Source organism: Pteropus vampyrus, unplaced genomic scaffold, assembly GCF_000151845.1.
Source record: "Pteropus vampyrus isolate Shadow unplaced genomic scaffold, Pvam_2.0 Scaffold473, whole genome shotgun sequence".
NCBI classification, from domain to species: domain Eukaryota; kingdom Metazoa; phylum Chordata; class Mammalia; order Chiroptera; family Pteropodidae; genus Pteropus; species Pteropus vampyrus.
Genome location: NW_011889254.1, coordinates 68,240 through 84,928, shown reverse-complemented (window position 1 = coordinate 84,928; position 16,689 = coordinate 68,240). Strand labels below are relative to the sequence as shown.

General features: G+C 39.6%; 1 protein-coding gene across 2 annotated transcripts in view; it reads left to right on the top strand.

Annotated features, from left to right (window-relative positions):
- The window catches only part of ACO1 (aconitase 1), a 68,185-nt gene that overhangs the window by 15,329 nt on the left and 36,167 nt on the right, over nt 1-16,689 (top strand). For both annotated transcript variants that reach the window (XM_023524570.1, XM_023524571.1), the window contains exons 2-4: nt 7,271-7,389; nt 7,645-7,813; nt 8,856-8,993. In XM_023524570.1, coding sequence (XP_023380338.1) covers nt 7,293-7,389; nt 7,645-7,813; nt 8,856-8,993 — 404 coding nt within the window. In that variant the 5' untranslated portion in view covers nt 7,271-7,292. The remainder of the gene's footprint in view (nt 1-7,270; nt 7,390-7,644; nt 7,814-8,855; nt 8,994-16,689) is intronic.

The window sequence follows — 16,689 nt, the reverse complement described above, 5'->3', positions numbered from 1 at the left end:
TTTGAAAGACACTGTTTCTCTAAATAACTGCCTTAACTTTCAAAATGTGAACTAGGTGTAGGGTTTCAGGTACAATGCAAGTGTCTCTTTTTGGATTCCTCTTGTATAAGAGCTGTTCCCGTGTCTGATGTGATCGGTCGGCAGCCCAAGCATTCTGAAAGCAAGTGTTCAAGAAAGAAAGGTTCTAAATGAGCTCCAACTTCGCTGCTTAAAAGATGTCATTTCTCCTTCTTTCCTTTTCTTTAAAAAAAAAATCTCTTTTTTCTTTTTTACCTTTTATTTATTCATTTATTTATTTATTTATTTTGTAGAGAATTTTTATATGAGTTTATTTGAGTTCAACAGAGAATATACCTGGAAGCAAGATCTCAAACAGACTGAGAAGAATGCTTCCCTTTTTCTTTTTCTCTTTTCCTTTACCTTTAAGTGATCCCATCTCATTCCCTGGAACAGAAAAGGCAGTGAACCAAACATATTTCCATGAATACTAACTCTTTCCCCTCCCAAACAAGAAAGAACATAGGGTAACACTCTACCGTTACTCCAAAACTCCACATTGACTCTGATAAATTTGAATGGGGATTAGATGAAACAGAAAAATGTAGGAACCAAACAGAGTGAGGGGATGATGGGAGGTAAGAAAAGAAAAGAATTGAAACTGAGTCTGCGCTTTATGTGTATGTGGGAAGTAGGCAGGGCTCCCTGGCCAGATGGTAGGGTTCCTAGACAAAACCCCAGTCTTAGGATAATTTTGGAGTTGGCAGGAGCCGTGGTGTTTCTCAGGTCTCGGGGATGGGGTGGTAAGAGTCTAGCCAGGGTAAAGCAGACCTAGGAAGCACTCATGGAGCCTAGGTTCTACTTTGGATCTGGACCATTCCCAGGCCAAAGGTCCTTCCTCTCATCCTCTCTTTGGAACGCCGTTGTATTCTGGCGTTCTCGTGGGGTTACAAAGCCTTGAGAATTCCCGTGAGCAGATTTGAGTCAAGGGTGATAGTGCGAGTGGAACCGTGGGGTGGCTCACTGATTTCCGAAGCCCTCCAGGCTCATGTAGAGGGGCTGTTTCTTATCTTCCAAGCAAAGCCAGTTTCTAGGTTTGCCAGAACGCAGCTGCTGCTCTTTCCACTGTCCCGTGGCTCAGTCAAGGGTGGCAGGGACATGTAACAATGCCTAGCTCAGAGGAGGGTGCTGGGTGACCCCTGCAAAGGAGTAGAGACAACTCCAGTTTCAAAATTGAGTCTTGTGGGAGAATTTCTCAGGCCCATGAGTCAGTTCTGGCTTTTTTCAGTTTTGGGGAGTGGTTGGTGACCTGCAGCCAGCATCACTTTCAGAATAGGAATTGCTGTACCCAGAGAGGCAGTGTGGGGTAGGTGGAAAGAACCAGAGTTCAAAACCTAGCTCCTCCTCTTACTAGATATATACCCTTAGGCAAGTTTTTCCACCCCTCTGAGCTACAGTTTCCTCAGCTATAAAATGGGAATAATGATATGCCTTAATTTACAGAGATGTTGCCAGAGTTTAAAAGATCATATAAAGCACTTGGTGTGTGCTGACACTTAGTTATTAGTAACTAATTCCACTCTCCTTAACTTATGCAAGTCAAATTTTCTTTATTAATGTAGAGAAACCAGATAATGACCTAGTTGTTAAGGAAAAAGGGAGGCAGACAGTAGAACACTTCACACAAGCCATCTGCAGGAGTCGTACTCACTATATGCATCCTGAAATACCAGCCGGCTTTGTAGGGTGATAGGTAGGAACAGCAGGAATTGTGTAAGGCTTCCAAAATTATGTCCAGGGCATTTGTAAGCCACAGAGAAGTAAATTGACACATTTTGTCCTCACTGTCTTATGGCAGATGTGGATACAACTTAGCAACTGGTTTAACTACAGAATTTTGGCGAACTTGGGGTCCCTTGCCCTTTAGGGCTTGACACAGAGATAGGGATGATTCTGAGACTTTTTAAAGATATGAATGACCCTCCCTGCCTGGTTCTACAAGGGTTTTCCACCACTTCCCCCGGATGTGGAGATTCCGACATGACCCACAGCCTCTGTGGAGACACTCTTCTGTTGATCCGTTTTCCAGGTAGACGAAACAACAGTTTCACCATTTCAATTACTACTGTTTGAGGTGGAAAAGTTGGGGCAGTAGCATCAGTAACAAATCAAAGGGAAAATAATGTTATTGCCTTTTTAAATTTACACCTTCAGAATTCTAGTTCGTGGAATGATTAGTCTCATTTTCTGAGCCCACGGATTTGTAAATTTCTGCAGATAAGCTAGCCTGTTTCTCACTAAAAGGTGTATTTATATGGATTTTTTCCTCTTGATTGGATCCTTGTTTAATGGAGATGAATAACAAATCTCTTGTATTTGTGGGCCACTTCATCTTAAATGTACTCTCTCAAAAACTAAAGCCACAGTCCTCCCTCCCAAAGCAGTCCTAACATCCTCAATCCTCCACACACAGAGTTGTTGTATTTCATCTCTCCCCTGGTGATTCTCCATTCACTCAGCAGCCATTTTTCTCTAAATTTTGCCTCTTCAGCTTTTAATCCATCCACCACGTTTTTTTCCATTTCGGATGCCACCTTCCCATTGCCTGCCCTGGTGCCCTCTCACCTCTACCCTTTCTGTAGTTTCCTACCTGAATTTTCTCTCTCTGGTTACTCTAACCTTCCTCTAAGCCAGTACTTTTGACAGGTTCGGTTGGCACAGGTCACAGACTGGTGAACCACCAGTCAAATAGAGTCCACAGGCGTGTTTGGTTTGGCCTTCATGCTGCTGAAACATAGAGTAGTTTAGAAATATTTAGTTACTAAAATTTATAAATCAAGAGAGTACATGCAAAAACCCAGGTGACCAGCCTTGGCTGGAACCAAAGGGCTACTGCCCCCTTCAGCGTACACGCACAGCCCAGGCTGGCTGGTCCCTTTGCAGACTGTTTCACTTGCATCTGTCCCTTTCTTGAACCAAAGAGGCATTTCGGTTGTGACCCCGTCTCCCTTTTAGACATGGTCCTCCCTTTTTCATTTGCTTTTCATGGTCCCTCGCTGCCTCCTCAATTAAGTGTAAGTTCCTCACCTAGCACTCCAGTCAGTGTCCAGCGATGGATTCTCATACTGAACATGTGTCAGAAACACTTGGAAGATTAAAGACTGATTCCTGTCTTAATCCACCTCCTCCAGTCAATTCTAATTTGGTAGTTCAGACGAGACACTCAGAAATCTGTATTTTAACAAGAAAGATCCCAAGTAATTCTGATGTAGAAAGTCTAAGGCACATATTTTCATAAGCACAGTTTCAGTATGTTCCAGCATCCCTTGCTGGCCTTTCTTTAGTTTCAGTTCTAGAATTCCTAAAGAAGGAAATCGATTGGCCCAAATTGCATCGGATACATGCAAAAACTACATGGGACTAGGGCAAGGAAGCAATTCCCAGCACAGAGGCACTGGCACACAACCGCACTCTCCTCAGGGTTCTCTTGTCCCCATTACAGGTGTCTGGTTTATCCTCCCACACTAGTAACTCCAGAAGGCAGGGGCTGTTTCTCAATCAGCTGCCTATCCCCAGAACTAACCAGTACTGGACTTTAGACAGAGTAGATGTACAAATACCTATTTCTTTTAAACTCTTAACAAGTTTTCAACAAATTATATGTGTACATAGTTAAAAATGCAAACAATACGAAAAGATATACAGTGAAAACTGAGGCTTCCTCACACTCCTGATTTGAGGACCCTGTCGCTTTTAAAGAAAACTGTTCGTTTTATGTTTTAATGAAGATATGGGTCTGTCTGTGGGGGGAAAAAAGGCCCATTTGTAACTCTTTATCCACAAATAGACGTTTCCTATGCATGTTTTTTCTTGTTTTACAGTAATAGGTTGATCATTCCATGTCAGTTATCCCGAAATTATGTTGAGTAGTTAAATGTTTACTCATAAAAACCCTGGATTAAGTAGGGAAATATTTCTGTTTTTATCTTAAAATTAAGACTGTTGGGGAATGAATTGATTAAAGGACTTTTGCCCAAGGGGTAGGACTAGAAAGCAAGTCTTCTAACTCCCACCCCGATGTGTTCTGCTCTAAGCTATATATAGTTACTTGAAATCACTGTTTATCTGTGTGGAACCCGGGAACAGTGTCCTGCCTTGTTTACCGCTTATTTTTTATAAAAAGAGAATTTAAGTATAGGAGAGGGAAAAAAAAATGGCGTAGGTGATAGAGGCTTCTTTCATTCCTCTTGCGACCAAATAAGTTGTGACAGAAACACAGAGCAAACAGCAAGAAAAATCGCCTAGGATCTAGACGAACAGAAGCATTACAACAAGGGAGAGAAATAATCAACTTGCAACAGTAGAAGGTCGGAGGAGAAGAAGATGCAAGGCTGCCCGGTCCACAGTGGCTGACACAGAGTTACGTCAGCAACAGTCGGCAGCTGCAACACCTCTTAAAGGTGCCCTGTCCGCGAGTGGATTTTTGCGGTGACGGATCTGCTCGCTCTGAGCACCAGCACCGGGTAGGCTGCACAGGGGTCACCAGGGACTTACTGGAAGACACTGAATTGTCAGAGTGAGGGCTGGAGGCGAGGCTCTCCTCTGGGAAGAAGTGAGCAGTATCCATTGTTCCTCTGTTGTGCCCTCCCCTCAGTGTGCCCCCTCAGCACCACCATAACGAGAGGACATCAAACTGGATAACAGAGGATAACATGCTCTGCCCAGAGGATTCCCTGAAACTCCACCTCCCTCAGCTCGGAGTGCCACTCAAGCCACATCCAAGTGTATCCTCAGTGAGTCAGGTGCTCCATGATGAGCAGCGCCTAGACTTAACGCTGGTGGCAGCTGGCCTCGGTTTCTGGCATAATTTCTTGAAGTTTATAGTTATAAGCACAGCATCTGTAGATTGCTTGCTGAATCTCAACAGGTGGCCCCGGAGGGGTACAGGCTGGGGTTGAACTTGGCCCGCAGCTGAACCCCTCTCAGGACTGTGCCTCTGGACAACTACTACATAAAGCCGCACTAATAAGACCGGGAGATTTAGGAACTTTGCATGGAAACTAACACAGAAGGCAGCCAAAATAGGAAGACAAAGAAGCAGAAACCATATGAGAGAACAGAAAAGAGACCCAGGAATAATGAATCAAGCAATCTAACAGATGCAGAGTTCAAAACACTGGTTATAAAGATGCTCAATGAACTCAACGGAAGTGTAGGTGAATTCAGTGAGAACTTTAACAAACAGATAAAAAAAAAACATAAAAATGGAAATGGAAATTATAAAAGGGAACCAGTCAGAAACGAAGAACACATTATCTGAGATGAAGAGTATATTAAAGGGAATCAACAGAATGGATAAAGAAGAGGACTGAACCACCAATATAGAGGATGGGGAAGCCAAGGACACTCAATCAGAATGGCAAGAAAAAGAAGCCAAGACTATAATAATAATTTAAGGGCTCTCTGGGACACTATTAAATATAAAAATATCCGTGTCATAGGTGTACCTGAAGGAAAACAAGACGTTGAAAAGCTATTTGAAGAAATAATGATGGAAAACTTCCCTCACTTGGTAAAGGAAATAAACATACAACCCCAGGAAGCTCAGAGAGTCCCAAGAAAGAAGAACCCAAAAAGACCAACACCAAGATACCTCATAATTAAAATTCCAGAGGTTAAATACAAAGAACTTTAAAAGCAGCAAGAGAAAAGCAGGTAATTACCTACAAGGGAGCACCCAGAAGACTGGCTGCTGGTTTCTCAAAAGAAACTATGCAGGACAGAAGGGTTTGGCACAAAATATTCAACATGATGAAAACCCAGGATCTACAGCCAAGAATACTTTATCCAGCAAAGCTATCATTTAGAGTCGAAGGACAGATAAAGAGCTTCCTAGACAAAAATAAGCCAAAGGAAGTTATCAACACCAAGCTAGTATTACAGGAAATGTTGGAGAGACTTTCTTAAGAGAAAAAAATATGTATCAAAAACAAGAATAAAGAATGGTAATACATTCCCTTCAACAAGTACCTCAAATGGAAAAGAATTAAGGGCTCCAACCAAAAGATAGAGTTGCTGAATGGATAAGAAAACAAGACCTCTATATGTGCTGCCTACAAGAGACTCACGTCAGATTAAAAAACACACACAGACTAAAAGGAAGGGGATGGAAAAAGATATTGCCTTGATGGACCTAGATAGAGGTTATTGCACTGAATGAAATGAGTCAGAGAAGGACAAATATTGCATGATTTCACGTACATGTGGAATCTAAAGAACAACAACAACGGCAACAACAAAAGCAGAAATAAACTCATAGATACAGAGAATATTTTGGGGGACAGCAAATAAAAACAAAGTGATTAAGAGGTATAAATGGGTAGTTGCAGAATAGACAGGGGGATGTAGAGTGTGGCATGGGGAAGACTGTTGATAATGTTGTAGTATATATGTAAGGGGGAAGAGGAGTACCAGATTAGTGGGGTGATCACTTTATGAGTTACCTGGATCTCTGATCACTATGCTGTACAACTGAAACAGGTATATTATTGTATGCCAGCTATAATTGAAAAAAAAAAAAGAACTAATTGAATTATGCAATGAAAATAAAAGCAACTAATTGTCTATTATATTTCAATAAAGCAGGGGATAGGTAGTGGGGAGAAGATACCTGAGAAGTCCTGCTCAGAGCCGGGCTAGAGAGTCCCCTGGGGAGTTTGGACTTTAATTGCACCACAGTGTACCATAAGAATTCCCTGATGTGACTACACTGTTGCTTCCAAATGCAAAAGTGAGTCAGGAAGACTTCTCACTAACACGTTTATTTAAAATGCTGCAGAGCTGCTTTCAAAGTTCAAGTTTTATACAATTGCATAATGTCACCTGCTATGAACTGCTTACCTCCTATCAAGCAAGACATGAGTCCAACTCAGAGGTCTGCTCAGATATTCAAGATTTACCATGAGACACCTCCTTCATTTCTCATCTTTTTATTTATCAGTGGAAAGTTGTAGAAATAAGACAAAAGAAGTTCAGGATTTTATACTCTCTCAAAAGGTGAATGCTAGCTTTCTCAATAGCTTCACAAAGCTCATTTTATTTGCTAAGAATATCATTTTTGTATTATTTAGGCCCCACCTTCCTCCTCCTTTAAAAAAATGAGTGATTTCTTAAAGTGAATGTGTATGATAATTCTTAAAGGGGGCAAATGCTCATCAGAATAAATGAGGTCCAGCTTTGAGAGTAAACATTAAACGTTCTTGTTCCTTTTCAGGGACACGTGGCCATCAGGAACCATGAGCAACCCATTTGTACACCTCGCTGAGCCTTTGGATCCTGCACAACCAGGAAAGAAATTTTTCAATTTGAATAAATTGGATGATTCAAGATATGGTAGGTCCCTGGCTCTATGAAAGGATTAACTAGTATTTTATTTTCACCTAGTTTGTGGGTTTCTGAATGTGTACTGAATGTGTCCTAAACTCATACAATATCTTCATATTTTAAACTTTTGAGATCAGTTTATATTTACCCTCTTTCCCTGTTGGGAGAATAGTCTGATGCCTCTTATCAACTTTATGTAGAGTTCTTATAATAAGGTGTCTCATGGTTTTTGTTTGTTTTGTTATGCTTTCTCCTTTATCCTAGAACGCTTACCATTTTCTATCAGAGTTCTCCTGGAGGCAGCCATTCGAAACTGTGATCAATTTTTGGTGAAGAAAAATGATGTTGAAAATATCCTAAATTGGAATATCATGCAGCATAAGAACATAGAAGTGCCATTTAAGCCTGCCCGTGTCATCCTGCAGGACTTTACGTGAGCCTAATATGTCACTGAACTCTCTTCTACTCTGCCTTTCTTGTCAGACTTTAAAGAAGCTTTAAAAAAAAAAACTAAAAACCACAGTGACCATATAATTTATCGCCCAATATCCAGACACTTTTGAAAATGAAAGGGGGCTCTTAATCCCACACAGCACGAGATTGTCTCAGGCAAATCAGGTTGTGTAATCACTGCACCTTTCCAGTGGCAAAGGTCATTGTCTTTGGTCTTGGGGAATCACAATTCTAAGTATACTAGCGAAAGGTGAAAGAAATAACATAGAGTAGAGCTATCTTGGAATCTTTTTTTCCCACATGTCCTATCACCCAGGGAGCCAAGTTTCAAACAGCTGCCCTTGGAATATTAATATGACGTGTAGTTCACAAGGCCTGACCTGTTGCTCTTCAGCCTCAGTTTGCCTCCTGCTATTCCCAGGAATCTTTGTTCCCCATCAGACCTCTTTTTTGAGATAATACTACCTTTCCATTTTTTACATGATGTTAATATATTCCTCCTGGAGACCAAATTTAATTTTTCTAGAGGAAGAGCACCCAAATTTTATACTCTAATATAATGAAAAGGAAGGATTCACTTATAAATTTGACTCACAGCCTACTTTTCTGAATTATATCCATTCTTTTAAATCCGGTCTGAAGTTGAAGATGTAACCCATATGTCTTGTCCAGGTCTTTGTCAACTCACCATGTGAATGGGAAACAGTCATGACACTAAAAGTTTTAGAGTTTTTAAGCACCAGCTTCACTGGAGTTTCTCTATTTAGACTATATTGTTTATTAACTTTAATGTTTTGATAAAATTGCATATAGAGATACCGCTGAGTCATGGCCCGTACTACCTAGGTGATTTCTGCTCAAGGAAATGGAGTTAGAAACTTTTCACTTTTCTGAGTCCTTCATCGTTAGCTTCACTGATGAGACAGTCTCATTGCCAATTTTGTCAATGGAGACAAAAGCTGAAAAACTCACTTATATGTGTTTAACAGATTTATTTTCTGTTTAATTCCTTCTTTTCTTAGGGGCGTTCCAGCTGTGGTTGACTTTGCTGCAATGCGTGATGCTGTGAAAAAGTTAGGAGGAGATCCAGAGAAAATAAACCCTGTCTGTCCTGCTGATCTTGTAATTGATCATTCCATCCAGGTTGATTTCAACAGAAGGTGAGAGATTAAACTGAATACCTGGGTTTTATGCTTTGTGCAAAATCATGGCATGCAATTCTTTGTGTGTGTGTGCATGTAATTAAATAAAAGAAGAAAATCTTTAAAAGGTATATTCAGAAAAACTCAAACTTAATAGAGATTTTCCAGTGAAAAATTTGGGAGGTAGGGGGCAGTGAATTAAAAATTCTTTTTTTCTATTTATTTCTTGGATAGGAGCAGCCTACGTTTAAATTTAGCTTGAAGTCTGGGTGAAAAACACATGAATTTCTGCCATTAAAGTTTGTCAGTACAAGTAGGTATTTGACTTTAAGAGAGCTTGAAGTTTTTTTTGTTTTTTTTTTTTAAACCACTGGAGTCTTGTTGTTTTTTTGATCCCAAGTAACTGTTTCATCTGGCTATCTCTGTCTCTCCATGTGGGTTTCCATAATCTTTTCCTTTGTTCGTTCTTATATTGTTTGGGATATCTGCTTCTCTTTTCCTGCCAGAATCCTACCATTAGCCCTAAAATCTCAGTGGCAGTCAATAATAAGAATTTATTTTTTACACATCTACAAGTTGGTCATACAGCGGTCTCCAACGTTTTTGGCACCAGGGACCAGTTTCGTGGAAGACAGTTTTTCCACGGACTGGGGCGGGGGAAGGAGGGGATGGTTTCAGGATGATTCAAGTGCATTACATTTATTGTGCACTTTATTATTTTTACATTGTAATACATAATGAAATAATTATACAACTCACCATAATGCGGAATCAGTGGGAGCCCTGAGCTTGTTTTCCTGTAACTACATAGTCCTACCTGGGAGTGATGGAAGACACTGCCACCCAAAGTGTGTCGCATATGTCTAGTCTATTCCATAATCTCGTTTTGCTTGCTGTCACTGCAGAAGACCCTGCTTCACAGAGATAGGATGTTGGAAATGGAACTTTTCAGTGCTTTTGTGGCATTCTCAGAATATTCCACCCTGACTTTAATCCAGAACATGTGGAGATTTGAAAATGTTTCAAACATACTTTTAAGGCCACTGTCATTTGCAGTCTCATGCAGTTGATCCTCTTCTAGCATGGACAAAGTCGATTCACCTAGCTTATTTACAAATGGGTCATGGATCCATTCCTTCCCAGTTCGGGGATCTTTTGTGGTTGGCAAGTAATGTTTAAACTCTTTAAAGCTCTAGAGCAACTCTCGTAACTCAAAAACTCTGGCCAGTGATCTGCCTTTAGAAAGCCATCTCACTTCTGTGTACAAGAGAAGACAGATGTGCTTTGTGTCCATCTCCTCACAGAGCTGTGCTAACAGATGTGAGTTAAAGGCATGTACTTTAATGTGGTTGGTCCTTTTAAATCACATCTCGCAAAACATAAGTTCAGATGACATATCTCAGCTAGCCAGCTTTTCTCTATGGATGACACAGTGCATAGACATTGAGAAGCGACCTCTTTGACCTGAGTGGTGAAACCAGAAAGCCGTCCGATCATGGCAGCCGCTATGTCCGTGCGTATACCGATGCAAAATGACCAGTTCAGTTTTCCTGATATGTAAACATTCAGAGTCTTGAATAGTGCTGTAGCTGTGGTGTTTGTTGGCAGTAAAGGTGCACATAACATATCGTCATGCACAGCCTCCTGAAAAATATATCACACAAAAACTAGCTTTGTTGCCTTGTCAACATCAGTAGACTAGTCAACCTGGATTGCGTACCACGGTGACTCAGTAATCCTCTCTAACAAAGGTGCCTCAAGATCCTCTGCTAGTTCATCAATCCGTCTAGTTATGGTGCTAGCCAAAAGAGGAGCACTTGCCACCTTTTGAACTGCAGCCTTTCCTAAAACTTCACAACAAATGTCCTTAGCAGCAGGCAGGGTCAAACTCTTAATTGTAAAGGGCTTCTTAGCTTTAACCAGTAAGAATGATGCTCTCAGTGCAGACACATTTGATGAAGTGGTGGTCTTCAATAATTGCTTCTGTTTTACGTATTCACATTTTTTTCTTTTAAAAAAACTCTAAAGGCTTGTCTTTTAATGTAGGGTGCTTAGTCTCCATGTGGCAAAGCAGTTTTGAAGGTTTCAGGGCTTTGTTGGATAGCTGGTTGCCACATATACAAAGTGGGCTTGGAGAATATGAATCACCTGTTGCAATGAACCCTTAATTTAAGTAGGACTCTTGGTATTTTCTTTTAAATGCAGCTTTCTTTTTGTTGGCAGTCTTTTTGTTTAGAGTCTTCTGCTGTCTCATCACTGGGCCTTTCCCCCTTTTCGGAGAAGCTCTCCAGTGGTATTGTTTTTTACTCATTCTGGCTAAGTTTAGTTTGTGGGCTTACCACAACTCTGACTAAGTATACAGTGCGGGAAAGAGGAATTGATGGAAGTAGTAAATAAAATAATGGGCGGGCCATACATAGACTAAAATAAGTATTGGATTCTGACTTTAAGCCTGCCACCAGATGCAGCTGTACAACTGAAGTATATCAACTCACTTGCCACTCTGAAGCCTACCATCAGATGCAGCTTAATTGTCACTTGCCACTCACTGATAGAGTTTTGATATGAGTCTACAGGCAGTTGATTTATTATGGTCTTTGTGCAGTCAAACCTCTCTGCTAAAGTTAATCTGTATTTGCAGCCACTGCCCAGCGCCAGCATCACCACCTCAGCTCCACCTCAGATCATCAGGCTTTAAATTCTCATTAAGAACCATGCAGCCTAGATCCCTCGCATGCACAGTTCACAGTAGGGTTCACACTCCTATGAGAATCTAATGCTTGATGATCTGAGGTGGAGCTGAGGTGGTGATGCTGGCGCTGGGGAGTGGCTGCAAATACAGATGAAGCTTTGCTCCCTCCCCCACCACTCACCTTCTGCTGTGCAGTCTGGCTCCTAACACACTATGGACTGGTACCGGTCCATGGCCTGGGTGTTGAGGATCCCCTGGGTTAGGAGGTCAACTGATCTAAGCTGAGCGTAGAAGGACAGCTCTGCTTCATCCAGCCCTGGCTAGGTTGACTGCTTACACTGCACTGCACATATGCAAGGCAGCTGGGACAGTGGCATTCCGTGTGTGTTTCTTTTGGTGGTCCAGGCTGAAGGAGAAAGCAGCTGATCACAGAGGCTCAAGAGGGCAAGCAGGAACCCACAATATTTTGAGGCCTAGATCAAAACAAGTCACACAGTCAAACCTAAAGTCAAAATGGAGAGAATATTGGCTTTTGTAGAAGTAACTGCAAGATTATGCAACAAGAGAGAGCAACCAGGTCCTGCTAGAAGGTTGGGATCTGAACTTAGAAGTATAACTAGATAAAGTATGATCATCTATCTGTGAAGAAAGAAATAATTATTCTATATACAGTGCTAGGAAAATTAATTATTTGGTAAAGGGAGCAGTTCATATACATTGAAACATTAATCTTTAAAAAAATTAAGTTAAAAAATTTAACAGAAAATTTAGGGATATATATGTCAAATGTCTTGATGAGAGAGATCTTTCTAAAGTTAGAAGCAATGAACGAAAAAAAAAGTGCGGGAAGGGAATCTATAGATTTAATGACTTCAAAGTTAACAAGAAATAACGTAAAAAATATTTGCAACAAATAGGACAAAAGATTAATATCCTTAATGTAAAGAGTCTGTATATTCAATTTAAAAAATAGTAAACAGGAAAGTGAACATTTTACAATAAAAGAAAATGTAAATGGTAAACAATATATAAAGCCTTTTCAACCTTACAAGTCATAAAAAAGTAAATTAAATCATTGAGATAGCATTTTCTCATCAATATAGTTAAGAGTAGAAAATAAACATTATAAAGGTGTCATGAAGGAGATACTTTTATACACCACTAAAGCACTGTAAATTAGAAATGATGAAAGCAATATGTATTAAGGTGCTTAGAAACTGAGATATTCTTTGTCCTGGAATTTCTACTTCCAAACTTATGCTTAATAGATACATGAAATTCAGAAAAAGCTTAATAAATAAATAGTGTTTGTTAAGGTATTATTTCTATTAATGAACACCTAGAAGCATTCTAAATGTCCAACAAAGGAGAACGATTTATTAAAGTATGGTATGTCTTTAAAGTGAATTATTAGGTAACTTTTACAGTTATAATGTGCTACATAACACTTGGAACATGTTTGTGTCAGTTCAATGAGCCAGGTGTAAATTTCAAGTATAGACTGATCTCAGCATGATGAAAAGTTATGTAGAGATTAAAAGATTGGAAAGAGAAGGTGGTAAACCGATTATTTCTAGGATTGTAATTGTTCTTTATTTTTACAATAAGTAGCTATTGCTTTATTATAAAACATCATTTAAGAATACAAAACAAACCATTTGAAGGGGGAAAAGGCAACCATTATTTGCTTCCTTGGGGATTTAAGTGGGTTCTGTACAGCCTCAAGAGAAATGTAGAAACTGGTCATTCTCGAATTAGTGTTGCCAATATCCAAACAAATAAATGCAGGGTAAAGAAAAATCTGCTTTATCTTTAACTGACAGTTCTTGGAACAAAACGTCTGGATACTTGCCAGTTCTTTCCTTTCCTTTGGACTCTAAACCCATCCTTAGGCAACATCTTTTTTTCTTTTTCTTTCTTAAATCACATGATCTCAATTGAATGTTTTGATTTCAGAGGGAAGAGTTAAATATATATATATACACACAATGTTATCCTATTTAAGACTAAGGATGTTTCCTAAAGTCCTATTTTAGGAGTTACAAAAAGTAGCCTCACAAAATCATGGCTAACCTTATCTTTCTTGGAAACTCTCATTGGTGTGGATGAATTTACTTCATTTTGCTGGCCTGGAAAGGGAAAGTACTGGTGAAGACAGGGTTGCAATTCTTTTAATGTCTAAAGCCTTTGGACTCACAATTCAAAGAGCTCCTGACTATTCAGCAGTTAATGATTCTGGGTCATCACCAAATTCACAGGGATTCTTTTTCTCTGTAAACCTTGACATTCATCAACTTTGGTTTCAATTTTTTATGGACATTTTTCATTTACACTGTAGTACAGAAGACATTATTCTGAAAATAGCAAATCCAGGGCTGAACTTTGATTTCACACTGATATTCAAATCTAGCTAACACTATTCCTTTTTTAAAAAATTAAGTTTATTGGGGTAACATTGGTTAATATAATTATATAATTTTCAGGTGTACATTATAATTTGACATCTGTATATTTTATTGTGTGTTTATCACCCAAAGTCCAGTTTCCTTCAGCTACCATATATTGGATCTACTTTACCCAATTCATCCTCCTATTACCCCCTATATTTGACCTCTTTAACCCCATCTACCTCCCACCTCCTCCCCCACCCCCTACCCTCTGGTAACCACTAGTCTATATTCCATGTCCACGAGTCTCATTTCTGTTAGAAGTGCTTTCATTGGTGGTGTTTTGTTTTCATTTCTTAAATTTGGTTTTGCAACTTGACCTCCCTGTCTCTTTCCTCATGTTCGTAAGGAATTAAATTTGATATTTCTCAAACTTTGTGGAACTGTATACTGTAGGCTTATTTCCAGCTATTTCCCAAAATGAAATAGAAAAACTGAGTAAAGAGTGGTAGGTGGTAAATTTTCTCAGTTGAATATTTCTAAGCTCTTTGCATGGTTTGAATAATATTAATTGGCCTCACACAATCTTTAGGAATTGAGGATCTAACACATTATTGTAATGTTTTACAAAATTTTCTCAGGGGAAAAAAAAAACGTTTTAAAAAATCCCAACAAGTATATTGTAACAATTTCTGACTAGATTTTATGAGTGTGAAAACTCTCTCCTTTGTATATACTGTTTGTGAATTTTTAGAGTACCATTAAATATAATACTCAGAAACGTTGAAGTATATCCAAAAGTATGTACAAATCTGAATTCAAATTATGTGACTCAGGAGAATTTTCCTCTTTAGATTGTCAGGCCATTCACATTCAGAGACCTTATTAAAAGCTCATTAGACTGAGTGAATTTAGGAAAGTTCTTAGTGGTACAAAAATCTGAATTGTAGGTCTGTTTATTCATGCCAATAACCAGAACTAAGTTAATTGAGCCAGGGTCAGCTTAACTGATGTTATGTTTTCATGAATAAATAGATTTTTACCGGGAATTAACATATAAAACAACCAAAGCATTTCTGACTTCTCCTTGTCCTGTAAATACGTCATTTATATCAAATGGATGTTCTCTTCATTCTCTGGGGTAATATTCCCCTTCCAACCTTGTTTCTGCTGTGAGAAGCTCTGATACCCTTCTGGTGCTGCAGGCAAGGGGATAAAAGTTAATGGGAATTCACAAGTGCTCAGAGTACAGCAGAAGTGATGGGGACACCAGAGCCAAGGGACCACATATGATTAAGAATAATGTTTGCAATGACCTGAATGGACCTAGAAGTTATTATGCTGAGTGAAATAAGTGAGACAGAAAAAGATAAATACCATATGATTTCACTTACATGTGGAATCTAAGGAACAGTTAGTAGTATTATATTGGCTAGGTGGAAAACCAGAGGAGAGAAGGAGCAATTAGGAGGATCATTTTATAAACTATATAATTGTCTAACCAAGGTAGTGAATACTTGAAACTAATAAAAAAAAAAATCTCCAATAAAAAAAAGAATAATGTTTCAAGATGCTTTCCTTTTTTCTTTTTTTTTTTTTTTAAATTAAATCCATTTAACAGACCTACTATACCAGAAACAGTTTAGCATAGAAGAGAAGAGAGATTAGTGAACACGACTTTAATGCAGTGGGTGAATGTAGTGACCACAGAGAAGGGGCAGATCATCCTGACTCGGGCCATCAGAGGGTCGGTCCTTCATGCAGTATCCCTTGTTCTGAGTACTGAAGGATATTTACCACAGGGAGAATAGCAAGAAAAGGCATTCTGCACGGAAAGAAGATTGTGTGCAAAGGGACTTGGGGAGAATATGAGGTCTGCACTGCAGTGCATCTGAAGCTTGGATGGGAAGATGGGTGAGGGCTTATAAAGGAAGTCTGAGGAGAGATTGTAGGACTGTTTTTTAAAGCAAGGTGTTTATACTTTTATTTGGCAGGTTCAGGGTGGGTCACGGCGATCTGTATTTTAGAAAACCAGTTCTGGTGACAGTACACAAGTATTCTGGTGAATAGACTGACAGAGAAACCAATTAGGGAGCAATCTCTGGAATAAAGACTTTGATAGTTGTAGTTGCTACATGTTAGGACAGGAGGTCGTTAAATGAGATATGGACAGACAAGGACGAGAATGAGATTTAGGAAAGAAGGTCAAGCAATTAGCGTTTGCCTGTTGAGTTTGTGGTGCCCAAGGTATTCCTGATGTAGAAGCCCCAGATACATTGGGGATGTGGATCTGGACCTGAAAAGACAGGTAGGAATTGGAAGGATAGAGCCCTCAGTGTACTAGTGAGATGGTGGAGTTGAGTACCTTGAGGACTAGCTAGCTGCACCTTGTCCAGAGGATCCAGAGGATCCAGAGGGTCTGCTGACCGGGGGGATCAGGAGTGGTGTACTCCTTTGCTCTACTGTACCAGGGTCTCTCCTTTCTCTATTTCTTCCTTTTGCTCTTCTCTAACACATACACACATTGACAGACATTCATTCTGTACATCAGGGATCAGCAAACTTTTTCTGTAAAGGGTCAAGAGTAAATATTTTAGGCTTTGCTGGCCACAGACTGTCTCTGTTCACATTCTTT